This window comes from Rhinolophus sinicus, linkage group LG03, assembly GCF_036562045.2.
Source record: "Rhinolophus sinicus isolate RSC01 linkage group LG03, ASM3656204v1, whole genome shotgun sequence".
In the NCBI taxonomy this organism is placed as follows: domain Eukaryota; kingdom Metazoa; phylum Chordata; class Mammalia; order Chiroptera; family Rhinolophidae; genus Rhinolophus; species Rhinolophus sinicus.
This window is the reverse complement of record NC_133753.1, coordinates 45,418,999-45,446,378: the sequence shown is the minus strand read 5'-3', so window position 1 is coordinate 45,446,378 and position 27,380 is coordinate 45,418,999. Positions and strand designations below refer to the sequence as shown.

The following is a 27,380-nucleotide window of genomic DNA, read 5'->3' as shown; positions in this document are numbered from 1 at the left end:
TCCCCAAATCACTCCAAGCGCCAAATAAAATTGTTATGAGATTCTCATACTGCAGCTGTTTCAATTCTGCTCCCCCCGCAAAGCACCAAGGGATCAGTTTCCTCAAAACCACCAAGTGGGTGAGGTTAGGCGAAAGGGAAGTCCAAGGTCTTCAAACCATAGCACTTGCTCTGATCTGACTCTGGAGCTCCGGAGCCCTAGAGCCACTGGCAAGTCTGCACCTCAGCAGCCTCTGCAGGATGTTATGGCCAAGTTGAAAGCTGATGTTTGATTAGCAATAAATCTAGGCTGAAATAAAGGGACCAAGATAGTCTATATGAGAGTCCCAATCAGAGTGCCATAAATGGATTATAGGTGTGCTGAAATAGTCTTTAGAGCTTGGGTGGCCTGGCTGGTCACTTCTGGTGGTCACTTCTGGCTGCAAGCAGGTTATCCCTCTGTCATACAAATGTCTTTTTCTGTCATTAGTTGAAAGGTTAGGAAGCACTGCTCTAAAGGATTACCGTCTTTAAAGATCATTTTTCTTCCAAATAATTTTTGTATACAAAGTTTAGGACCCTAATACATAATATAGCAGTTGTTCTTTTTTAGATCATTATCCCTTTGAGAATCTGATAAAGCCAAAGCCCTTCTCCCCAGAATGCACCACCATGCATTCACGCACTATTTTGCATACAACTTCAGAGAGTTATAGGATCCAGATTAAGTGTCTGTTCTGGAAAGATTATCATACGAACTCAAATATACTAATGTTAGAGTTCATCTGCTTCTATTCCCCCATCCTTTCTCTAGTACAGCTTCAACACCAGAGAATTGTCAAAGAAACCTCTAAAAAAAGGTACTGCAATGAACTCCCCTGAAATTTCCTGGGTAACATGCAGAAGCCACTATTCACTCCAACTGGCATTTCCAAGAAACTCCCAGTTGCTCAGGGAAGCTATGCTAATCATTAGCTCCAAGCACTACCTACCCTTGCAGTACCAACTGATGGCTGTTGGGAACCCCTTGCAGGTACAAAGCAGTTCTCTGGACACCTCCCTTTGGGTTTGGATGCATTTTTGGTTAGTGTTTATAGTACTAGAAACCCCGCCTTGCAGTCTACCTTCTCCATTGCAAGCACGACCTTGTTCATGTCTATTAATCATTGCACACTTGCCACTAATTAGGGGAAGACTGTATAAATGGGGAATAGGGGAAAAAGGAACATTTACATCAATTAATTTTAGCAGCATCTTTATTGCAACAAAGAACCTGTAATAAAATGCAACAAAACTAATGTTCCGCTTTACATGATTAACAGCTATGCAGCTGAAAATGAGAAAACCCATGGTGTGAGACATGCGATTCTCCTTATACAAGTCAATGCTTAGAACAGCAGGCACTTCATGTTCTAAATTAAAGACCTGAACTCCAATTGTGCTGAATACAACAGAAATTTGTATTTGGGTTATGTAAAAACAAACATACAAACACTACTTTTTCTGTCTGTCAAATGATTACTTAGAGCTGTCTCTTGACAAAGTTAAGAAAAGCAGGAATCAGCACCTTGCACGAACATGTCTCCATGTTTTAGGCTGCAAGATGGATAGGTGAGGCTGGGAGGGGTTGGGAAGGTGGAAGTCAGGGAAATTCCCTTATTCCTTTGTCTGCTGCGAATGGACACTCACCTTATATATCTTAGTTTGGATAGGGCCATGTCTCTTTTCTTACTTTAAATAGCTAAAAATTGGGCTCCCAGGCTTAAGCAAGCACTACTCTATATCCCAATCCCCAAATCTCCCCACTACACCAAGGAAGACATATTTAGTATAACAATTTTAATTAACTTCAGAATGTCATATACTAATTAGAAGTACTGCTTCATTAATAAGCATGCTTAGCATTTACTTTAGAATGGAAAAATTAACCATTTTATGTTATCTTCAAAATGTTTCATAGGAATATATTAATAAATACTTTTTAAAAATTTGCCTTTTCTAAGTATCATTTAACTACCATGAGTCAGGACATCTGGATGGAGTCCAGTACCAAATGAACACTAACCGGCTGTGTGGCCATGGGTATACTTTCTTCTCTCTCTAATATGTAGGTTCCTCCTCTAACAAATGAGAACATTCAATCATATCCAAGATATAATAGCTTAAAAATGTAGGATTCTATAATAATGAGATCTTATAGGAATCATTCCACCTAAAGAGAGAACGAACGATGTTACAGAGGGGCGTGATATCAACCTTCTGTAAAGAATAAAACAAGTGGTAAAAAAAGTGAAGCATCAATATCTGTATCTCCTTCTTTGAAAAAGTAACACATGCACTGTGACCTCATCCTCTTGTATGAGGCTTTGGAAATGAGCCAGGAACGGCATAGAGGGAAAAAACCTTCATTCCCAAAAGAATCTCCAGACGAAGGGCATATACAGTTAAGGACAGCTTCTGCTTCTTCAGAGTGAGAAGGGACCTATAGTTATAGATGAGCAGCTGTCTTGACTACTGTTTTGGGTTCATGTAAATCAGTCCAGTGTAAAAATCATCTATTATTTTCTTACTCCAACTCAATTCTCTACAGAAGTTTCTTCAAGTGGCACACAAAAGACTTGCTTTAGAATCACCTGGAAAGCCTGTTAGAAATGCAGATTCCTGGTCTCCACCCAAATCAACTGAATCCAAATTTCTAAGAGTGAGGTTCAAGACTATATTTCTTTTAGTAAACATCCCAGATGAATCTTAGATTTTGAGTCTCACTGCTCAACAATGCACAAGCAACTCTGTTGATGGCTGATCAAGTGTACCCAGTTATCAAGCCTACAAAAACCCCATTTGATGTTTAACCTAGAGCTTTTTGGCTCTCACCGAAACAGCCACTACTTTTATATACTCTTATCTTTTAAGTTGTTGCCCATAGACAGGGTACCAATAGATTTAGCAAGATTTCTACTGATTGCTCGAATTGATTATGATGTTTTCCACATTGGTTTAAAAAATCAAATTCAGTCAAGCTGTCTTTCTGCAAGTGAATTCAATCAGGAGGAGAACGGCATTTAAGTGACTGGGAATGATAAAGGGAATGCTTATGATGGGCGGGAAGAAGGCAAGATGCAAAAGGAAAACCTCTGAATTTAAGAGTATATAAGGTTCTTTAAGGTTTGTTTTGATAGAATAAAAGATGCCATTTTGAAGAAACAGCCTTAATGGGTAAGAGGTTTCAAATGAGCAGCTGTCTAAAAGCCACTGTTCATACCATTTTTACTTTGCATATTATATAAGTATAGATAGATCCTTGGAGGCCAACTAGTCCACAAAAACCACTTTCTTAAGTCATGGGGGAAAATACTTTCTTGGGGAAGAAAAGTTACCCAAATCAATTTAATTTAACATTGCAAAATATAAACAAATCATGGCATGGGAAAATATCATAAACAATATCAATACATATACAGACAAAAGGGAAAAGTGTGGCACCTATTGTACAGTATAAATACACAAACCCAAAGCCAATCCCCTTGCCAAGGACAGAACCACCAGGTCACCCTGTCATTTCTGGACTTCCCCCACATCCGACCTGGCCCTCAGCGATAAAGCCCACCTCTGACTCAGTCACCATCCTTACTAACGGAGGTCGTGCTCTCTATGGGAGAAATCCACTCTGTGTAGTAGTGAGAAAGAAAAAATCAATTTTTCTTGGAGCGTTGTTTAAAAGTACTAGTAAAAACTTTTCAAACACTGAGGATTGTGATAAAAAGGGTCAAACTCATAGATGCCTTCTCTGCCACTGGCTCCAATGTGACCCATCTAGCACCACAAGACTCTAAGGGGACAGATCCCAATGAGCACCTGAAAGCCGAGGGGCTCCCTTAACAGGCAAGAGCTAGGGCTACACCCAGGAAAATGTCATGGCCAGTCAAGAAATTGCTTCTAGGCTTTGAACACTGAAAAAGAGAGACATGGCCTGTCAGGAATCAGTTTATGGTAAAGAGGTTGTCTGAAAAACCTCTTTATTTTAAGCTCACAGTATCTAAATTATGCTCAAATAATTTAAAAAGGAAAAAGAAAGTTTAAATTTGTAAGGTTTCCAAAATTAAGAAAGTAACAAAAAAATTAGAATTTAGAATTATAAAAGTAAATCTTAAGGAACTTTTCCTCCCCTGAATAATGTTAGTCTATAACTGTGTTGGCAACAGAGTAATTTCTTAATTCTGATTTTCTTAATAGTCTACAAATTTGAATTTCACTTTCCAAACTTTTTCATGGGCATTTTTGGTCAAATTATGCTTCTGCTTAGTTCTTAAGCATACCCTCGCCTTCTCCTCTCCCTGTCATTCTCCGCATCCTGGTCTCCCCCAACCCGCCAAAATTGCCTTCCATCTCCATAAAACCCTGGAACATTTTAATAAGGAAATACCCAATGGAAACTGGCACCGCTAAATTTTCTGAAGAATACAAATGAATGTGTACTTTTTCCTTTTCTTAACAGAAAATAAATTGCCTGCAAATATTTAAGCTCTAATCATTTGATTAAATTTTTTCTGCCTGTAATTATCAATATTATAAGACTAATTAAATCCATGCTACATATACAGTTACTCCGCCTTTATGCGAAAGGAAAAACCCACTCTGCCATATCATCAAAGAGAACTATTTATACTAGATACAATTTAAATTGACTAAAAACCGGTCAGAGCCTGAATGAAACAAAATAAGTGTCTTTAGGAGGCCACTAAGTTTTCCTTGAAAAATCATTAATGACTGGTTAAGTCATAGATTTAATACAGATTAGTTTATAACATGCTGGATACATCCCAAGCAATGAAGCATAAGCTATTCAATTACATTTAAGTGCTATCAAATCTGTCACTAGTCAGAGATTCTGGAACTGAACCAAACCAATTACTAATATCATCATAATTTAACAAACTCAGAAGTATACTGTAAAAATATACTAATTAAGTCCATGAGGTTTATAATGCTGTTAAAAGTGAAAATAAGGTAGTATGGATACATGGTGCTAATGTCTTATATGCTAATCACATATTTCTAAGGACCCAGCAGAGAATTACTCAAGATTCTCCTAGGTCCCTTAGAAATATGTCATTCAAAATTCTGTGTGGGTATGGTTAAGGTATTAGATTACTATCCACAAGCTGTAGATGCCTGCATGGCACCAAATATACTTTCAGAAGTAGATGTTATGTGGCAGGTACCAAAATGTGATGATCAACTGTATCTTCTCTACTGATTAAACCTCCTCATTTGGTTAAACAGCCAGTGTATACCAGAGTTCTACACAGGTCAAAATTATATCACTTTCAGAGCAGCAATACGTGATCCAAGGTTTTCTTGAAGGTAGTGCAAAAGATGCAGTTCATAATGCTCTCCAGATTCAGGAACTCTTATGCTGTGTCTCTCCTGAGGATAGATCTTAACAAAAAAATCAAAGTACGAAAAATAAGAATTTAATAATATATCTCCTTCCAAAGCTTTCCAGAGATTTTCAACAGGATTAATAACACGGAGCACACCCTCTCCACCAGATATTACATACATACATCCTATCTAAAGGTCCCTCTCTTCTTTTTATAATTCCCTATATACCACTAGGCTTACAGAAGAATTTATCTGTAGAGCAGTGGTTCTCCAAGTGTGCTCTGCAGACTTCTGGGGTCCTCAGAAACACTTTCAAGGGATACACAAGGTCAAACTACTTTCAGAACAACACCAAGACATCATTTGCCTTTATTCACTGTGTTGGCATTTGCACTGATAATGCAAAAGTGATGGTGGGTAATAGTGCTGGTACTTTATCATGAATCAAGGCAATGATTCAAGGCTATTAATTGTACTAGAAGTCACACTATTCTAAACCACCACATACTTGCAGTAAAAAAAGAAAATACCAATTTCACTTAAGTAGCACTAAAAATTAGAATTGATTTTATTAAATTGCAACACTGGAGTAGATGTCTTTTTAATATTCTGTGGTGAAGAAATGGAAAGAATGCACAGTGTACTCCTACAGGATATCTCAAGAAAAAGCACTTGTACAACTGAGTTGCAAGTTGAACTACCACATTTTACACTTGATCTTAGCCAAATTTTAAATGGAATTTCATTTTTAACTTGAAAGAAATGACTGACAACTATGGTGATTCAGATGTGGGTATCTGTCCAACATTTTCTCAAAAATGAATGAAATGAGCTGGTCACTTCAAGAATGACATTGGGGGGCAGCCGGATGGCTCAGTTGGTTAGAGCCTGAGCTCTGAACAACAGGGTTGCCAGTTCGATTCCCACATGGGCCAGTGAGCTGTGCCCTCCACAACTAGGTTGAAGGACAATGACTTGGAACTGATGGGTCCTGGAGAAACACACTATTCTCCAGGATTCCCAGTTAAAAAAAAAATAAAAAATATGGCAGTATTTGTTGCCAATGATAAATTTTGAGCTTTTAAGTGAAAATTGTAATTCTGGAAAACTTGCATTTACCACTACTACCCTGTTTCCCCAAAAATAAGACCTAGCCAGACAATCAGCTCTAATGTGTCTTTTGGAGCAAAAATTAATATAAGACCCGGTCTTATATTATATGCCATTATATAAGACCAGGTATTATATTATATTTTATATTACATTACATTGTATTATATTACATTATACCCGGTCTTATATTACAGTAATTGTATTAATTTTTGCTCCAAAAGACACAATAGATACAGCTGATTGTCTGGCTAGATCTTATTTTTGGGGAAACACAGTAGCTCATGAGCTTCCCCATATAAACTTTTCTGATAAGATCAGTGGTAATATTCATGGGGTTTAAAAAATACTGTATGAAATGACTGAACATTTAGAAGACTGGTATAACACAGTGAACCAGTATTTTCCAGATGACCAATGTATGGGCAAAAGATCCATTTGAAATACAAGATCCAACAGACTTTAATGCAACAGAGTATGGAAAGTTTATAGATATGGCTTCAGGTTCCACACAAAAAATAACCTTCAGGAAACTACTATTTGTCAAAGAAGAATACCTACAATTATCTCAAAAGGCTAAAATATCCCTCCCATTTCTTAGCTACACATTCTATGAGGCCAAATTTTCTTCATATACTTTAGCCAAAACAACATTTCACAACAGATTGCATGTGGCAGTAGCTATGAGAATCCAGATGTCTTCCTTATTAAGCTAGCCATTAAGGAGATGTACAAAAATGTAAAAGCAATACTGCTTTTTTCAGTAAATATTTTTGGTTTTGTTTTGGAAAATATCTTCTCCCCCCCACCAAAAAATGTGATTTCTGTTAACATGTAATAGCTTATTATTGTTATTTTAAAATAAACAAATATTTAAAATGTTTCTTAGTTTTAGTATCTCATACAAGAAATACTGATAGACATAAATAACCCACATAAACAAACGCTCACTGGTATGTAAAAGCTCTTTGGTACGTAAAGGGGTCCTGAGACCAAAATGCTGGGTAACTGCTGCTATAGACTAGTATCTCATAGCTTACCTACATAAATGTCAACTGAAACATAAAAAAGGAAATAGTAGTATTTTTTCATTTCTTATGAGCATATAATCTATGTAAGAAGTAGAAAGGAGGAAGACTTTTCTTAAAACCTTTTAATTTGAGTAATGGAGCAATGGAGGTAGGTAACTTGCTGGTTTCTGCTCCGATGTCAATATAAAAGAAAATTAAAAGACCATGTCATCAGGTCCAAAAAATCCTTTTGCAATAATGAAATCAAATAACATTTCCTCACCCTTCCAAGGGGAAGAAGAAAAGCAAAGGAGGATAGTAAATGGACTCCTATCATCTTTTCCATGATTACAAACTGAAAGCAGATACAGAAGTCATGTAATCCAATAGGTCAGTTTTCAGTCTGACTTCAACAGAATTTTAATTTTTATCCAACTAGTTTTATCCAACTATGCCTATTACTTTAGTTCTTTTATGGCCACAGCTGAAAATTCAGCCTTACTCCACAGTTTATTCTATTTCAAAGTAATGAATCACTAATCACTATTTATTTAGAAAATGTAGAAAAACTCACCTGTAAATCATATGGCTTTCCAGCCCTCACTAAAAAACTCAGTAATATACTTGTGTGGGCAAAATGGACATTCTCATCCAAGAATCCATGTAAGAGCAGTAAACGATTTGGTCTAGAGAAATGGAAGTATCAGAGGGTTAGGCAAAACAAAGGATTTGGAAAAATCACTTAACTCCTTCCTTTAAACTAATCACAATTAACTATATTAACTTCCTTATATTGTAATGTTAGAATAAGGATTCCATATTTTCAGTACTGAATTTGTAATATGTTAACCAGATGATACCTGTATGAAAAATTAAAAAAAAAAAAAAAGATCATGTGTTCAATTTCCCATTACGATATTAGCACACATCAATAACTATGGTATGTCCCTAGAAAAAGTAAAACAAACTATTTGTAAAATAATGCAGAATTTTTTCTACCGTAAATAGTCGTGTACTTAAACTTCTTTCAACACAAGCAATTGCTTGAAACGTAACTTGTAAAAAAAAAAAAAACAGTATGAACTGGCCTTATAATTCAGCTTTGAGAAACAGCCATGCCATTCTAGTATTCTATAAAATATTAGTCATGGTTATAGTATTAGTTCTCATGCTTATTAAAGACAATTTTTTGAAATATAATTTTAAATTTATAATCTTATTTTTAAAGCTTGAACTTACTCAGAGGGGAACTTTTCTGCCTGCATGGCCACAGACCCTAAGTAATAGCCCTGTTCATTCTGGTCAGGGTGACCCATATAACGTTCCGTGTAGCCTGTATCATAGAAGATCCACAGCGTGACGGGGGCCCCAGCAATAGCAACCTACATAAGACAACAGTGATAGTCAGGTGTGGTCCAGAAAAGAACAGCTAGCAACGAGAACTGGCTAAACTATCCTTAGGCTTTAGCCCCACGACTGGGACTACGTGGTCTCAGGCCACTCAACAAAAATCAAAGTAGAGTGCCAAGTTCAAGAACTTGATACTTTGTGAGTCAGTTAGCTTCTTGTTCCACAGGCATGCACATACCAAACCCTTAAACTGGGCTAGCTGAAATATAAACATGGGCTCTTTTGTTAAAAGGGGAAACTGAACTAGAACATGTGAATGCCTCAGTGTGAATGCATTCCTACTTTTAAGAAAAAAATGTGTGAGAAGTGTCAGCTTTACACAGGAAAAGCAGTCAATCTCTCTCTCTCTCTCTTTAGCTTCTGTTGGCAGTACAGAATTTCAAACAATGACTGAAACATATTTAAGCACAAAACACTTGCCTCATTTTAAGGCTCCCACAAACAGTTTTGTATTTAAATATTGTAATTACTTTCTTGATAGCTATAAGCCTGAGAAAATTATGGCAATTTTCAGAGTTCATTTTATGCTTATTATAAATAATTATCTGAATATACATGAAAGAACAAAAACCCTATCATTTTTGTTCTTAAAAATAAAATTTATTTTTCACTGTAAAATAAAATGTTATTGAAATATAAAGAAAAAACTACACTCCCTTAGCAACTGTTAGCATCTTTATGTATTTAGTTCTAGCACATTTTTTCTAAGAAGTTGTTTACAGAATTATAACCATCGTTTATATATTTAATAATTTATTAATTTAATACAGATTTACTTTGGACCTATTATGTGCCAAGCACTGTGCTTGGCTGTTGAGGATACAGTGACATATAGGGCAGACAGGTCCCTGCACTCAGAGCTTGCAGTCCAACAATTAAACAAGTAACCACAAGCCAGTATGCATGTTTGTGTGTTTTACTAATCACGAGTAACTCCCATAATCTTTAGCATATGTCTACAAATAGCCAATAACTGGTCATCAAGCTGACAAATTTTTTAAATATATAGATATATATTGAAATACATATGCAAATATATACCTCACATGGCTATCACAAGTTGATAGATATATTGATTATCTCACATGGCTATTAAACACACAAACACTAACATTCCATAATACTACCAACTCTGTAAACCTTCAGAAAAGCATTTTCTTATATCCTCAATTTACAGAAAATTCTACACTTACTACAGAAAGAAGTATCACAGGAAGTCACATACCCTGAAGATATCTGACCTCTGCATTAATGCCATCAGGGAGAGGTATCCTCCATAGGACCAGCCATGGATACCCACACGATCTAAGTCAATGAAATCATATCGAGAAGCCAGATACTGGAGTCCTTCCACCTGATCGTCAATTTCTATTTGACCCTGTGAAAAAAGGGAGAAAATTTCACAGATTTCAATGAATGAAAGTCTCATTATAAGAGTGCTTTTAAAGCTGATAAATGTTTTTACTAAAAATATCTGTAGTTTTTTAGATTGGAATTCATTATCAATTGAGATTCTGTTGCCCGAAAAACATTTTTTTAACTCTGTTTTAGAGATAGGGGCCTATAGCTTCTGTTGCTAGCCTGTCCTAGAGTTTAGTTATCCCTTAATCATAAAGTTCTTTCCTACTGCAACCCAAACTGTCCCTTGTCATATGGGTATTGCCCATTTCCATTTATTTGTTCTGTTGTCTGCTAAGAGGTCAGCATCTTCCTTGTAACAAGCCTTCCCATACCCAAAGACAAAAAAAATTAGTCCCCTTAAGTAGTTGACTAATTTTACTTCTTCTTTTTAAAATGTAATGCAGTAACGTAGAAGGAATCACTCTTGAGGCCTTATCCTCCTATTTCCCCATCATCTACCTCTGGAACTAAACATACTCTTTCTTTAAGGTCCTATTGAGTCCTAATTCCTACCACCACCACCCTGCCTATGTTACTAGGCCTGCCAGTGCACACAATCTCACTTCACTGAGCCAAAAACAAAAATGAAAACAAAAAAACTTACATGAGAATACAACATAAGGTCAAAGAACTGGCTGTGGGAGAAAATCCCCATGTCTTACTCAGCATGTCCAATATACTGGCAAATGCAGTAACTGCCTTACTGTGCAAAAGGAACATCGGATTCTCATCTTTTCCCAAAGCAGCAGAAAGGACCTGGGGCATCTCTAAAAGGTAGCATTTAAAGCTTCCTGTAGAGAGAAAGAGGCTTGTCACAAGGAAGGCACTAATCAGTTGGTTTCTCTCTTCACAGAGGACAGAACAAATCTCAATTATTCCTCTCAATAGTGCACAGGATGCTGAAAGCTAAAGGGTGCTGCCTTCTGGCTAACCTGGACACACAAATAGAAAGAGAGGGTATTTCTGTGTAAAAGTGGTTCTATCTCAGCTTCCCACAGTTACATACAGGTAGGTAGACATTGAGTTAGACTAATGAATATCAAGTTGTATCTTCCCTCCCACCCCCAAACACTCTCTCTCTCTCTCTCTCTCTCTCAGCTCTTTCCCCCAACTCTCTCTCTGGGATTTCACACCAAACAATGCACCAAAAAATGTCTTTAAAAGAAAAATGTTTGTATGTTCACACACCATTTTATATTTAAAGGCGCCTTCAAATTTAAGCCCTCGGTGACAGGATCCCCTGTTGTCTATCACTACAACCACATAACCCAGAGAGGCTAGCGTATTCAAACGGAAATACTTGACTCCTTTAAACCGATTATTCACCAACTGCACCTGAGGAAGAAATACAACTTCAGTGAAATTTATTATACGGTAGCATACAAAAGCAGCAGAGAGGCAGGACACTGCGAAAAGTACAAAGCTTTTTAAAATATTACGTTGCCTTTAAAATGACATTTTATTTTCTTGTGGCGAGAACATTTAACATGTTTAACGTCTCTTAATAAAGTTTTAAGTGTATAAGACAGTATCATAAATTATAAGACAATGCTGTACAGAAGATCTCTAGAGCTTATTCATCTTGCAAAATTGAGACTTTATGTCCATTGATCAGCAACTTTCCACCATCCCCATTTGTTTTTAAATTAAACGAAATCTTTTCATGTTTATGTTGCTTTTTTTCTTTTTCCTATGTGGGAGGGTTGATCTTGAGCCTGCAGGGAGCAAGCTGGCTCCAGACTTCTCCAAGTCCGTATTTCTCTGCCTCCAATTCTTACGTGTCTAAAGACAGGGAACCACAGACACGCCTTTGTAGGAGGGTACTTCTTTTCTTTCTTCACACTCAAGTCAGGGCAATTACTAAGCAACTATTGACTTTACCACTATAACCCAGATATTAACTACATACAAGACAAGAGATTTAACCTACTCCATAGAAAAAGTTACTAAAAAGTTACCTCTACCCTGAAGAATTGTGTCACTCTAATGACAGAGACAAAGATAAACAGATCATTTTTCTTCCTTACACATCTACCTGGGATAGTCTCTGACCAGTAACAGGAAAACTTAGTATTTAATGAAACACTATGATTTGTCCACTTCATTTTTTCTGTTAAACAAATCAATGCAAAAGGTAGAATAATTCTTATTTCACTTAAATGCTCTAGAAACTATACCTCAAAATGACCAGGAAGTTAAATGTTATTTAGTGCTTCACCAGAAATAAACTATCTAGTGAAAAGGGGACTTTAGTTAGTGGGCAGAAAGTTACAGAAGTTCAAGGTTTGGTGGACACTAAGATAGATATTAAACAACAAAAAAAGTTCTGGCAAAAATGACAAGTTTTCTCTGGTTGAGACCAATGGGAAAAACCAAGTCAGCCAAGAGTTAAATAAGAATTGACACTAACTTCACTCAAATAGCTCCTGAGTAGCCATTGGGCTAGATTGGGGGCGTGGCAGTGGTGGTGGTAGTGATGTAGAGAATCTTCTCTTTCTGAACTTCTGGATGTTAGTACCACTATAACTAGTCTTCCGGTCTCTATTCTTGTCCTCTTAGTCTGTTCACATGGTAGCAGTGATGTTTTAAAAATGTAAATCAGATATGATTTTGTAGCTTAGTTCCCACGAATGGTAAGGAGTTCAGATCAGAATACGACCTAAACTCCTTGACATTCTCTCATGCTTGGCAATTTCTCTGACCTCTTCTCATACCTCTTCCTCCTTTTTACGCACTATATCCTAACCTTATTATCAACTATACCAAGTTGATTCTAACCCTAGGACTTTGACCTTGACTGTTCTGCTGTCTGGAATGCTTTTCCTTCCAATCTTTAACATGGCTTATTCCTTCTTATCCTTTATACCCTCAGAGACCTTCCCTGACCTTCCTATCAGAACTTCCATTTTAGCCACTCACTTTGCCATCCACTTTCCCACCAATTATTCATAGTACTTCCATTATATGAAGTTACATATTTTTTTGTCTACTTATTTTCCTCATTAAGCTCCACGAGGGTGGGACATTAGTTTGACTTGTTCACTGTGGTATCCTCACCAGAAAAAGTCCCTGCTGCATAACAGGAACTCAATAACTATTTGCTAAATGAATGAATGAATGAAAAACAGAATGATGTTTCCCCTTCCAACCCTGGGAGGAGGGGTTTGGTAGGCAATGGTATTTTTTTGTTTGTTTGTTTTGTTTTTAAATAAAGGGAGGGATTTCAAAAAAGAAGTACTAGGCAAAGAAGAACACAAATATGGGCATATAAAGAAGACTACCTCACTTCTTTACCTGTTGTCAGGCACAGAAGATGTCCTCAAATGCTTGATATGAACATTTCCCCCACAGAGCCAGTGTTTCTGCCTTTGCAGCCTGGAGGCCTGCTAGCTCTGGAAGAAGGTACTTAAACATCATGCCCTCTGGCACTGAGAATTCAAAAGTCTCTTTCACAATCAATTCTTCAAAACCTGTGTCCTGCTATCACCTAGCCTGCTCTTTTGTGTCTGGCACATAGGAAGCACTGTAAATACTTGTTAAATAAACATTTTTAAACATAGAGGTGTTACCAATGAAGAGTTCAAAGAACTAAGCCTTAATGATTTTAATGAGAAATCTTCGTTGATTTTCTTGGATTTCACTTTTGTTCGAGTAGGGCAGGCATTGTTGTCAAAGTAATGGACCTCATTATGAATTATGACAACACATGTCATGACTTGTGACACTTTCACCTGAATACACACCAAGAAAGAACATGGTATGGACCGCTTATAAAATTTAATTAAATTTCACAAGGCTATTGTGTGCCACTAGAAAGACCTGGTCTTACATTAAGGAGCCTCTTCATAATTAACCCAAATGGAGTCATCTAACAAGAGGAGGAACTGATCTCCCAGTGCGCTGAGGTGCTGGCGGCATTCTATCATGCAGTCTCCTCGAGAAATCTTGCAAACTGAACACCAGATTCTCCTATGACATAACCAAATTTGAATGTTTCTAAAGACTACTTTGAGAAAGAAATTGTTTCTATAAGTGCAAAAAAGTAGAATTGTGTTCATAACGTACTCCAAACAAACAATTTTGTTTTAATTGCACTGGCTAATACGTTTTTTTAAATTATGGTAAAATTTACATAAAATTTACCATTTCAAACATTTTAAGAGTGCAGTTCAGTGGCACTAAGTACATTCACACTGTTGTGCAATCATTACACTATCCATTTCCAGGACTTTTTCATCATCCCAAACAGAAACTTGTTATTAAACAGTAACTTCCTATTCCTTCCTCAGTTCCAGGCAATTTCTATTCTACTTTCTGTTCCTATGAATTTGCTTATTCTAGGTACTTCATACAAGTGGAATAATACAGTATTTGTCCTTTTGTGCCTGGCTTATTTCACTTAGCGCAATTTCCTCAAGGTTCATCCATGTTGTAGCATGTGTCAGAATTTCTTCCTTTTTGAAAGCTACATAATATTCTATTATATACCATATTTTGTTTACCAATTCATCTGTCAATGGACACTTGGGTTGCTCCTACCTTTTGGCTACTATGAGTAATGCTACAATAAACAGTGGTGTGCAAGCGTCTGTTCAAGTCTCTGCTTTCAATTCTTTTGGGTATACACCCAGAAATGGAATTTGCTAGATTAGATTGTAATTCTGTTTAACTTTTTGAAGAACTGCCATATTGTTTTCCATAGCAACTGACCCATTTCACATCCCCATGAGAAATGCATCAGAGTTCTAATTTCTCCACATCCTTGCCAACATTTTATTTTTCCTTTTCTTTTTTTTTTGAAAAATAGCTATCCTAATGGGTATGAAGTGGTATCTCTGTGGTTTTGATTTGCGTTTCCCTAATGACTGATGATAATGATCTTCACATTTGGCACAGACTTTTTAAACTTAATTACTAATACAAGGAGTCCTTTAAACTTAAAATCTAGATAACCAGCTACTTTTTATAGTGTGTTTTACACATATTTCATATCATTCCTTCACTGGAAAGGAGAAACACCCTTCTTACTTAGCCTTAATATCAAAATAATACAACACAACAGTATATAAAGCTTCTGTGTTCTCTAACTTCTCTTTTGAATTTCTTTGTATTAAGCCTTTTTTAAAAATTTACAAAGATTTGCCTTCAAGTTTTTAACAGAAGTTTAACTTTTCCACAATTTATATATAGATGACTATAATATGAATGTGAATATTTTATTTGTAAAACACACTTAACAATGGTAAAGGGATTTAACTTGACATAGACCATAATCACTGAGATTTTATGGCTTATGTAGTAATTTTATGTTTATTTTATTTTTTGGATGACTTGGCATCCAGATACATTTTCAGATACTGAGTAATTGGGTATAATTATAAAGGATATTTACTGAGTCCAAGAGTTACATTATAAAAACAGTGTAATTATAATTTCTTCAAGGGCTCAATGTAAGATATATAATCAAGAATAAACATTAAAAATATTACCAATTAACCAATTCACCGACCCAAAATACTTTACTCTGATAGTCAATGGAATTTATTTAATACTCACGAGCTAATATTTAATACAGAAAAAGAAAACTTGAGGTTAAACTTCTTACAGTGCTGAATTGTAGTACAGCAGCCACCTAACTAGTTGATAAAAGTATTCTATTTTGTTTGGGAGATAATAACCTTAGAAGAGGGGGAATTCATCAGACAACCATGGCTTTCTGAAAATATCTGTGAAGATTCTTTTTATTTACTGAGACATTTAATTATTTAATTTCATTTCCCAAACAAATTTCTCTACATAGAAAACAACGTATTCACCTACTGACATGAATATTTCATTTCCCATGACAGTTACAGTCCTCACTGTAAATTAAGAAATTGATGCTGATTTACAAATTAGCCATCTAACAAGACCCAGCTTTCTAAACTTCTAAAATGGACAATTAGAACATAGGCCTGAGTCAATAACAGCAGAAGCCCCACAGTGCTCAAATCTTAAACAACTGACATTTAAAAAACAAGTCACCTAAAACACACACACACACACACACACACACACACCCACCTGAGGACCACCATATATGAACAGGACAGTGGGGTATTTCTTTCCAGGTTGTAGATCATGAGGTTTGTACAGCATCCCATACAATGTAAATCCAGTAGTACTTTCAAAAGAGAATATTTCTGGAGGAGTATAGTCAGGAAGAGGACCTGCGAGGAAATAACATACCGAGTCTGTAAAAGAAGTTCTTATGGGAGCTCTACAATCTGAGAGCAAGGAAAAGATACCATAAACCCACACATACAAATAACTGACCATCCCCCTTCCAAGTCATAAGCAAGAAATTAAGCAAGAACATTTATCTTTACAAAAGAAAATCTAATGGACGTATTAAATTATTTATTTCAGAAACAGACACATAGTATTTTGAATAATCCTTGGAGTCCATGAGGTGTTTACATGCAGAACTATACAAATGCTTTGTGCTCTGTTTGGTGTAACTTATTTACAGTTAATACATATACCTGATTAGGAACTGGAAGCACAAGTTTAACTTGCTCATGGCAGGTGCTCAATAAACATTTGTTTTTGATTAGTAGAGAATAAGCACAACCAGAATCCCCATCCCCCGAAAAGAAAATCATGATCAGTCTTTGTTTACCAAAACTATACAGACCTATATCCTAAGTCTGTGAATATTGGAGGATGTTACAGTGTAAGCGGAGATCATCACCATATTACAAATTCTGCTTGTGGACATTAGACTGTACCTACACCCTGTTGTTTTATGTGCATTCTTAATCTCTTAGCAGATATTTAATGCTTGACAATACTTAAGAGGAAAAAAACTGAGGGATAACATAGATTAAAAGATTCATAAGATCAGTCTACTCTTTAAGAAATCAAGCATTTTAAAAATAGAAAATTCACAGTGCTCTTCACTTCCATACAGAACGCATGTTCCACCTGTTATTAAGATGAGCACTGCAAGTGCTTTAAAAGTTTAAGAAAGCTACCAGCTGGTTATTCCCTAAAGCTTCACTGCTCAAAACGTATTACTAAGTTCAGGATACATTATTTTACAAGTTCATTTATCTGAGATATCGTCCAAATGTGTGAATAAATGGTTTCTTGGCTAATATAGTATTTTAATCTTATTTTCAAAAAGGTCTTCCAGACTTGCTTCTGCCTGGAGTAGGAGGTAACCTATATTATTTGGTTTTTGATAGAATAGGAGGGTTGGGATCAATAAGAAACAGGAACAGGCAGCTTAGGAACAGGCAGTGGTGCGAGATGGGAAGACCCTGTCCAGAAATTGTGGAAATATCATACAGGTTTAATGCATAATGTTCTAATCCTACTTAAGATCAGGTTCAGGGAAACGAGTACCTGCTGAATCCAAAATGGTGGCCCAAAATTCCTTTGTTTTGCAAGTTGGGTCATCTTCAGGACTTGATAGCTTGTAAAGGGACACACAGTGTGGATTCTTCTGGTTACTATACTTACTTATAAAGAAGTCACAATGCTAGGGAAAGGAGAAACAATTACTTTTTCCCCAGGGAAAACTAACAAAGGTTATCTGCTACTACGTCTGCACTGATGTTATACCAGGAGTATAAGAGTCTGACCATTTACGTACATATACAATGCTGAAATTAAGGCTAAGCTTTTTAAAGTTTTTCGTAAGAGAATCAGACTTCTGCAGGCCAATTTCACTAACTTTTATATTACTCAAAAGGAGTATTACATGAGCAGAGGTTTTCTTTTTTTTTTTTTTCCTATGGCAGGAAACCCTTTTCAAACAGGAACTTAATACCCGGCTGATGCAGCAAGAATGGGAATAGCCACGGTCGGTCAGCCTCATCACTTCTCCAGGATTTACATAACTGACAACATATAGGTGATGTTCTAAAGGAGAGTCTTTGGTGCCTTCAAAATACACCAGCTTTCTGACTTCATCAACCTGGATCTGCCAAAATAACAACATAAAAATCAGTGCTAGTGTGACCATGGTAGGTCAGTAATTCAACCAACAATCCCCAATTTTATTCAGAATCATTTGAGTCAGGCTTTGACTGTGCCTCTTTCTAAAAAAAATTTCTACTAATGTTAATAAACCTGTCGGTTTTGTTTATAACTTAATATAGCTAAGAATAGATCCTGTCTAGAAGGAAAAAGGACACTAGAGTTGCACACTATTGGTAGAGTTTCCTATATGGTCAGAACGTGTGCTCTTCTTAAAACACAAAAATTATTTCATTAAAATACAAGAATTATTTCATTAAAATGGCACTTCTCTACAGGAAAAAAAAAACAGGTATATTGCAACTTAGGTCAACCATTCATGCATACTTAACAGAGTCTAATTTTTGTATCCTGTGTATTTGTCAGTTAGTGTAGCATTACCTTAGGCAGTGCTTTTTGGTCTTTTGTACAAAACTGCAAAAGTATTTTATCTATTGGGTTGGGGAATAATTGAACTCAATTGCAAGTAAGCTCACAGATAAATTCACTTAATATTCTTCCCAAATCACACAAATGGCTTCTAAACAAATGGCTTTTATTCTTCCTTTAAAAAATCTTTTACCAGCCTACTCAAACAATGTTCATAAAATTCAAAATTTTTTACACACTAAAGAAAACAGATACATTTCTAAGAGCAAGTATTTTCAAATGGCCACATTTTCTCCAGGAAGCTTTTCTTTCATCATTAAACATTTTTAGTATACATGGACACAAAAATAAACACAGTTGAGATGAAATAAACTCATATGACATATAATGAAAAGACACAAGTGATAGGAAACAGTAGAACAAACATTCATGAAGCTTCACAGGCATGTGTTAATATGTGCAAAATGTTGGGACTGGTTCTGCTCTGGACCTAGCAGGTGGGAGTCAGACCTTCCCAAATTGAAAAATAACTAGTTAATTCCTCACTCCCAACTATAATAGTTATTTTGTTTGTTTGTTTCAGGTAACTACTTTATTAATCAGAAACATCAGAATCACCGGAGGGACTTTTAAACAGATCGACTTTTAAACAGATCACTGGGTCCTACCACTATAGCCTCTGGTTCAGGAGGTCTTGGGTGGGCCCAAGAATTTGCATTTCTAAAAAGTTACCAGATGGTGGTGGATTGCTGTTGGTCCAGGGACCACACTTCAAGAACCATCCCTCAAAAGTAAGGGGCACACAGCCTTAAAAGTCTCAAATCTTAAAAAAAAAAAAAAAGTCTCAAATCTTTACCCAATTACTGCCATTAGAAATCTTTGTGTGGGAACAAGGTCACTGGTAAAAGGAGAGGGGGAAAAAAGGTACTTAAAAAAGTAAAGCAAGGATAGAGGGGAAAATAGAAGAATAAGAGAGACACAGACACACTACATAAATAAGCATGACATAAAGAAGAAAACTGATGCACAAAATGGCAAGTAGTAGAAAGACATTTAGGTTGCCCAAATAAGGTTCAGATCTGCATAAATACAATTTTGGGGGTTCCCTCAGTATTATCTAACCATTATACAGCATGAAGTTTACATCAGTGTAATTTTCTGTTATCAGAACTTAGAATTTCACAATAAGAATTTTCTTAGGTGACAATAACATCCAAGGTCCCTAAAACAGAAAAAATTATATTTGGATATGTAACCAGAAGGCCATATGAGACTCTCAGTGAAAATTAGACTTTAACGGTAGCCTATGATATTCTAAAGTTTTTACCAGCAAAACAAACCTGGGACCTGGATCTTTGGTCTTTCTCCTTAATCAACTTGGGGACTACAACTGACTTCTATTCAAGCCAGTATACATAATCCTTCAATAAATCTTTGAATCAGTTTGAGGAAATCACAGGCCTTCACTAAATCCTGGTAGCGTACATCAACTTAACTGTATGTATCACATATAAAGGATGGAGTTCTTAGAGCTCTCATGACACTGACCACCTAACTGGAATTTGAAACAAATATAAGGTACTATGGTACTATGAAAGGAAAAAAAAATTTAGAATTCACTGAATTACTACAGAAAGCCACAAGCTGAGAATGAAACAGGGTGGATTTCCCTCCTTTTCCCTATCAATCTGTGCTCTGTATAAATGTCCACCACTCTTTGCAGATGGTGGATGAAACTTTACATTTGTGAGAAAAGATAAACAGGTGAATGAAAGAGAAGCACTACCTAAGAAGTGGTAAATGCAATTTCTAATGTAGAAATGACACAAATAGTTTGTAAGAGATTTAAAAGTAATTTAAAACTATATCTTAATTCACAATTTTTGCTAGACTTGAGAAGTATGGACTAGCCCTTCCCTTACTACATTTGAAAATGGTGAACTTTAGTAACCAGTATACATCTAATACCAGAGCTCTAAAATGGGTGAGATTTATAATTTAGACTAAGAGTCTTCCTTTCTAACAACTTGAATTCTTTTAGGCCCGAACTTAGTATTTCCAAAACACTGGGGTCATTATGAAGTTGTACTACTGATTTTCAGCACTGCATACACACAGCAGATGTTGACCAAACATATCAGCAGAATAAAAGGACATACATTAGATCCATGCCGGCCAAGCACTTCCCATTCACCACTGGTAATTGCTATTTCCTCTTTGACAGGACACTTGAAATCACCTAAAGATAAATATAGTTATAATTCAGCACTTTACACCAGAGTATAAGCAAATGAAACAATAAAAATAATATTCTAAACTTTTTCCCCCAAAAGATACATTTAAAATTTCAAGCTATGTCTGGGGTAATGAAAATGTTTTGGAGCTAGTTAGAGGTGATGGTTGCATTACACTGTGAATATACTGAATACCACTGTTGATTTTTAAATGATTTAATTTAATGTTATGTGAATTTTACCTTAAAAAAAGTCCACAGTTAAAAAAATTGTAAGTTATAAGTCTTCATAATACTCTGGAATAATGATGGAATGATTCATATAAATAAATTAAAAACAGCAAAATAGATTCTAATGGCAAAGATAGAAGAAAAGAACTCAAAAATACTTGCATTTCTTGGTCTTTGGTTAGACAAATCAAGAAGTCTAATAGGTCAACAAGGCATTTGTTCTAGAAATGAACAAACTACTTAAAAAGCCACAGAAGGGAAATTTTATTTGTTCATTTGCCAAAAATAAATTGGGTATTACCACAGTAAATGCTAACATGCCCATTTGTCTTTATGCGATTCTGTCTTGGTAGATGAGGCTCTCTCAGTGGTCTAAGGAGGAGGCTAAAAAATGGAAACTATTTCTTTTTGCCTCTAGCTATAGCTGTGGGAAGTGACAGCTCCGGACTGACTGAGGTAATATGTACAGGGACTTAACTAGGGTCCCACTCAAGTTAAAACATTGACTTCTTTTTCTTACACACAAATCTTCAACTTAGTACTTTAAATTTTATGGCCAAAAAAAAATATAAAGTGGACATCAAGGAAAAGAAGGAAGATTTAGGCAAGAAAGACTAAGAAAAAAGGAGGGAAAGGGAAAGAAGAGGTAGATAAGTTGAGGGGCCCAGAAATAGACATGACAGGGAACAGAGGCTAGGCATTGTGAGATGAATGTTAACTGAGGTAATAGCTCTATTTACACTCTTCAATTGCAGTAAAAAAATTTAAGGTATCTTTTTATTATTGTCATCAAAATATTGTTTTAAATAATTAACTACTATTCACAGCTCTCTGACCAGTCTTCATCACTAAACTTTCTGGAATTCCATAAGAGGATTTAATTTCTGAACGACAGAGGAATTGGGAGAGAAATTTCACACTAAGAGCCAAGTTAGACTAAGGCTCTCAGGGAAGAAATTCTCCATCTTAGATATACAGAGGGTGGCAAAAAATGTAAACACATTTTAAGAAAGGAAAAAACTGTATTAATACATACCCATAACAAGAGATGAATACAAGTCACATTTGACTCCTGAAATTACAAGAGCTGCTCAAAGTGGTTACCATCAGCTGGTGCTAACCATCGTCCACACACTTCTGATTACGGTGAACTATTGCTTGAGCAATGGTGACGAAAGTATTAACATCTCTTAAAATGTGTATACATTTTTCTTTGGCACCCCCAGCATTAGATCTTGTCTGTTTTAAAAAAAATTAGGCTAAGGGAAGGAGCAGAGTCACAGGCAGCATTTATTTTGTTAGTCCTAAGATGGAGTGCACTGTTTCCCAAATAAGAATGATATTAAAAAGGCCATGTTGAAAAAACAAACAACCCAATTAAAATCTCGGGCAAGGATTCAAACATACATTTCTCCAAGGAAGATATTCAAATGGTCAATAAACACATGAAAAGATGCACAACATCACTAGTCATTAGGGAAATGCAAATCAAAACCATAATGACATACCACTTCACACTCACCTAGGCTATTACCAAAAAAAATAAACAAACAATAAACCCGGAAAATAACAAGTGTTGGGAAGGATGTGGAGAAACTGGAACCCCTGTGTACTGCTAATGGGAATGGAAATGGTGCAGCCACTATGAAAAACGAGTATGGTGATTCCTCAAAAAATTAAAACTAGAATTACCATAAGATCCAGCAATTTCACTTCTGGGTATATACCCCAAAGAATTGAAAGCAGGATCTGAAACAGATATTTGTACACCCATATTCATGGCAGCATTATTCACAATAGCCAAAAAGTGGAAGCAACCCAAGTGTCCATGGACAGATGAATGGATAAACAAAATGTGGTCTATACATACAATGGAATATTACTCAGCCTTAAAAAGGAAGGACATCTGGCACGTGCTACAACATGGATGAACCTTGAGGACATTATGCTAAATGAAATAAGCCAGTCCTAAGAGGATAAATATACTCTATGATTCCACTTAAACAAGGTACCTACAGTAGTCAAGTCATAGAGAGAAAAAGTGGTTGCCAGGGACTAAGGGGGAGAAAGGAATGAGGAGTTATTTACTTCCACTAAATTGGGTACTATTTATTTATTAGGTAGTTTCAGTTTTGGAAGATGAAAAAAAGTTCTGGAGATGAATGGTGGCGATGTTGCATAACAATATTAATAGACTCAATACCACTAAACTACACACTTAAAAATGCTTTAAATGGTAAATTCTGTCATGTATATTTTTTAAAAATGGTTGAGTCTGTTCAATTACAAACGGCAGTTAAGCATATAACATAACATCATAAAGTGCCTACTATTCCAAAACAAACTCCATTATTAAAGTAGAAAACCATGACTCAATTTTTGAATAACCCAGCATAAGTATTCAACATACCATTTCACTTTTTCTAGGCTTACACATATATTCTGTATTACATTTCCTGGAAGGAAAACCATCACTCTTTAAAGAGAAATTAACTTCAGCTGACATAATATTTAATTTCACTTTGGGCAACATAATTATATGACTCTGAAGAGTTATAACTATACATTAACTTCAGTGTAGACGGCGACAGTATAAAAAAAACATTTGATATAGAAAAATATCTAATAACTATGTAATATTTTAAAAATAGCTGTTTAAATCTAAAAATGATATGGGCTCACTTTAAACAAATTAAAAACAACAGGTAAGGCAAAAGTAGAAAGTAAAAAGTATCTCACTACCCAGAGATTACCCACTATTAATACTTTATTATATATCTATCAAGAACTTGTCCTATGGGGCAGAGTCAAGATGGTAGAGTAGATGGCAACTCACAACTCCCGGAATGTAGATTTCCAATTAGGGTATTGGAGGTATTAAAATGAACATACTTGTAAAAACAAAAAACACCTTTGTCCTGTGTTTACACATGCATTTATATTTTAGTTGAACTTACGTATTGAGTTTAATGAAGCAAGTATTGATGATAAAGTATACAAAAGAGACATTACATTACCCTTACCCCTCCCACCTTCTGCCCCCAACATTTTCTCTTTTTTACATAAAAAAGGATTTCTTACTTGGGGCAGGCAGCCCACCACTGGATCGTTTATATTTGCTCTCCTTTAAAATGGATGTAATTTTATATAAATGACGGAAACCTGTTTTGCATTCAGAGGCAAAAATAAATTCAATTTCATCTTCATGACTTTGGGGAAAAACATGAAAGATGTCATGGATCTGTAAAATGAATAGCTTAATTTACTATACACATTAATGACATTACTACATAAACAATTCAATTAAGCTAGAGAAAGAATTACTTGATAAACATACTCTGAAGTATAAATAACTGTCAGTGCTAGGGGCTATAGTATATTTAAAATTACAGATTTTGCCTGGGCCTTTCATATCTATCTTACTTTAGTGAAAGACTTCATCCATTGAGAAATAAATGTTTCCAAATGAAGAAAAACATGACCAACAGCTTTTTTTTACTCACCATTTCTGTAATCCTTTGAAATGGCATGAGGTTTAATGGTATCTTATTAAATAAATGAGAAAAAAATTTTTTTCTTAATATTTCTTTTCCAAAGAGAAATATTCTAACAGTTGAAGGGAAAACAGATGTTCAGCCTTTTTAGCCTATACTCAGCAGAGGAGTGAGATGGCTTTATTTATTTTATATCTTAAGTTTTCCCCACACAATTGGAAACTGCAAAAGTCAATCCCAAACTGGTATATTTTGGTATAGTTTGCCAACTCAGAAGAGAAAGTCTTTTCTAGACAAGACTTGTGGTCCCCTCAGAGGCATTGATGAGGCTATGTTTTCAATATCTGATGTGTCCAAAAACAAGGGCAAATCTTCAGGTAGAGATGCCATTTCAATGGCATCTACTTTCTATCTACAAACCATTTCATTCTGGAACCATCATTCCAATTTGAAATGTTAAAACTAAGTAAATAGTATTCATGGTTACTTTGAACTTAAAATTTCATTTTAATAGTCTGCTATAAAACTTCATTTGCTTTAGCATGCTGAGAAAATATGTAACCCAGTACAGGAGAAGAGGCATACATTTATCCAGATGTCTGTTGTTTCTTCATAGATAATCAGTGGTGTCACAGAGTCAGGCACTGACTCAATGAGTCTCTGTCTTTCCATGGCATCATCTTCTACTGGGATAAATAATTCAGGAGAGATCAACACTATCTGTAGGCGAGTTTGGGAGCGATCTAGTAGGATGGACCAAGCACTAAACAAATAAAAGAACCAAAAATAAAGCAAGTGAAGATAGAAAGTAAATATTCCCCTATTCTCTCTCCTAGTACCTGTCAGTTATTTCTGTAATCACAGTGAAAAAACTTGATTTAATATCTGTTAAATTATCACTCACAAACAGCCAATTAAAAGTATTAGCTTATTCTACACTTATTTTTAAAAGTTAAGCTTGAATAGAGTTTTTAAAAGCACTTTTCTTTAAATTGTCAAAATCAGACGGCATTTGACATTGTTTTCTCCCTTTAGTGTCAACAAATGACAGCCTCATAAAGCTCCTGGGGTCTGTATTAGACACAGACCTGTATGGAATCATCCTCACATAAAGCTCTACAAATACTTCCCCTGTAATTAATTTTAAAAATACACAGTTAATGTGAGCCTTAAAGTCATACTATTGTTTTTTAAATGACTGATGTCTTTTTTTTTTTTTTGGATTTCATTGGGGGATACTGGGAACACTGTGTTTCTCCAGGGCCCATTAGCTCCAAGTCGTCATCCTTCAATCTAGTTGTGGAGGGCGCAGCTCAGCTCCAAGTCCAGTTGCTGTTTTTCAATCTTAGTTGCAGGGGGTGCAGCCCACCATCACATGAGGGAATTGAACTGGCAACCCTGTTGTTCAGAGTTTGCGCTCTAACCAACTGAGCCATCTAGCCACCCTAAGTCATACTATTTTAACCTCACATCACACTGTGAAACCATGACTGGCTAAGTAAGAGAATGAAAATGTAATGTACCTATGCTAACAGGATTACAAATCCACAAGTCCACTTAGTTTAGGAAAAACTTTTTGTGCATAAGTACCTACACTGCAAATTTACATGTCAAGGTAGTTCTAAGGCAAACCCAATAGCACAGACATTTCTAAAGTTCTGGATCCTAAATTATTTGTAAAGAAGTGACAATTTAACATACGCACTATTTTCCCTCTGGAGTCCATCCAGCTCTGGCAATATATTCAACTCCTTCAAACAGAATCTCGAAAGGCTGAATTAGTTCCTTATCTATGACATCTATAATCTATTGAAACAGAAAAAAGGAATCTAGTTATAAAGGACTTAAAGAATCAATTTACTAGTCTACTTAAATCCTTACCTTTAACAGCATGATACTTTTTCAGACTTAGGTATGTAAAGAGGCAGGAAGAACAGAGCAAAACCAGCAGTAAGCTGTGGGTTACCTATATTTGTGCTCTTTATGCCTAAAAAAGTTCTAACCACAAAAATTAGCACAACCTAAAAGTTTTCCTCATGAATTTATACTAACAGAACCCTTGATGATAACTGGTAAAATCAAGTTTTAAACACTTTAGACTCTAGTGTCTAAGAAAAATATAGTCCCTAGTTCCCTATATTTTAGCCTAAAATATTATTTGTGTAATGTATTAGTGAAAAGGCCCTGGGTAAGCAAATTTTTTTTCCTTTAAAAGTCTTGTCAACACAATTAAAAAAAGAGCAAAAGATAAAAAGAGACAAAGAAGGACCCAGTCCTCCCACTTCTGGGTATTTATCCAAAGAAACCCAAAACACTACTTCGAGGGGACGTGTGTATACGTATGTTCGTTGCAGCATTGTTTACAATGGCCAAGATATGGAGGCAGCCTGGGTTTCTGCTGATGGATGAATGGATAAAGAGTAGGCGGTACATATATACAATTGAATATTGCCCGGCCATGGAAGGGAATGGGTTCTTGCCATCTGTGGCGGCATGGATAGACCTAGAGGGTATTGTGCTGATTGGAGTATTAGACAGAAAAAGACAGATGCAATGTGGTTTTGCTTATGTCTGGACTCTAAAGATCAAAATAAACAAAAAAAACAGAAACAAACTCACAGATACAAAAAACATTTTGATGGTTGCCAAATGGAAGGTGGGTGGGGGGAGGGAGGAAAAGGGAAGGAATGAAGAAGTACAAATTGGTAGTTACAAAATTGGTAGTCAAGGGGAT

The 27,380-nt window shown here is 35.8% G+C and overlaps 1 protein-coding gene and 1 non-coding gene across 6 annotated transcripts in view; both read right to left on the bottom strand.

Annotated features, from left to right (window-relative positions):
* Positions 1-1,216: 1,216 nt before the first annotated feature.
* Positions 1,217-27,380, bottom strand: part of DPP8 (dipeptidyl peptidase 8) — a 51,598-nt gene continuing 25,434 nt past the window's right edge. For 2 of the 5 annotated variants that reach the window (XM_019725576.2, XM_019725577.2), the window contains exons 10-21: positions 26,352-26,452; positions 25,232-25,409; positions 24,234-24,393; positions 20,848-20,927; positions 18,111-18,263; positions 17,684-17,819; positions 16,358-16,503; positions 11,483-11,629; positions 10,119-10,271; positions 8,723-8,865; positions 8,058-8,169; positions 1,217-5,417 (exon numbers count right to left, since the gene is read on the bottom strand). In XM_019725576.2, the coding sequence (XP_019581135.1) occupies positions 5,295-5,417; positions 8,058-8,169; positions 8,723-8,865; positions 10,119-10,271; positions 11,483-11,629; positions 16,358-16,503; positions 17,684-17,819; positions 18,111-18,263; positions 20,848-20,927; positions 24,234-24,393; positions 25,232-25,409; positions 26,352-26,452 (1,632 nt within the window). In that variant the 3' untranslated portion in view covers positions 1,217-5,294. Of the gene's footprint in view, positions 5,418-8,057; positions 8,170-8,722; positions 8,866-10,118; positions 10,272-10,998; positions 11,086-11,482; positions 11,630-16,357; positions 16,504-17,683; positions 17,820-18,110; positions 18,264-20,847; positions 20,928-24,233; positions 24,394-25,231; positions 25,410-26,351; positions 26,453-27,380 lie in introns of those variants that run through there. The other 3 variants (XM_074327555.1, XM_019725578.2, XR_012494711.1) reach the window with 3 other exon arrangements.
* On the bottom strand, positions 11,985-12,115 carry LOC141570923 (small nucleolar RNA SNORA38). The gene has a single exon (XR_012495365.1). It is a non-coding gene; the product is annotated as a small nucleolar RNA SNORA38 (small nucleolar RNA).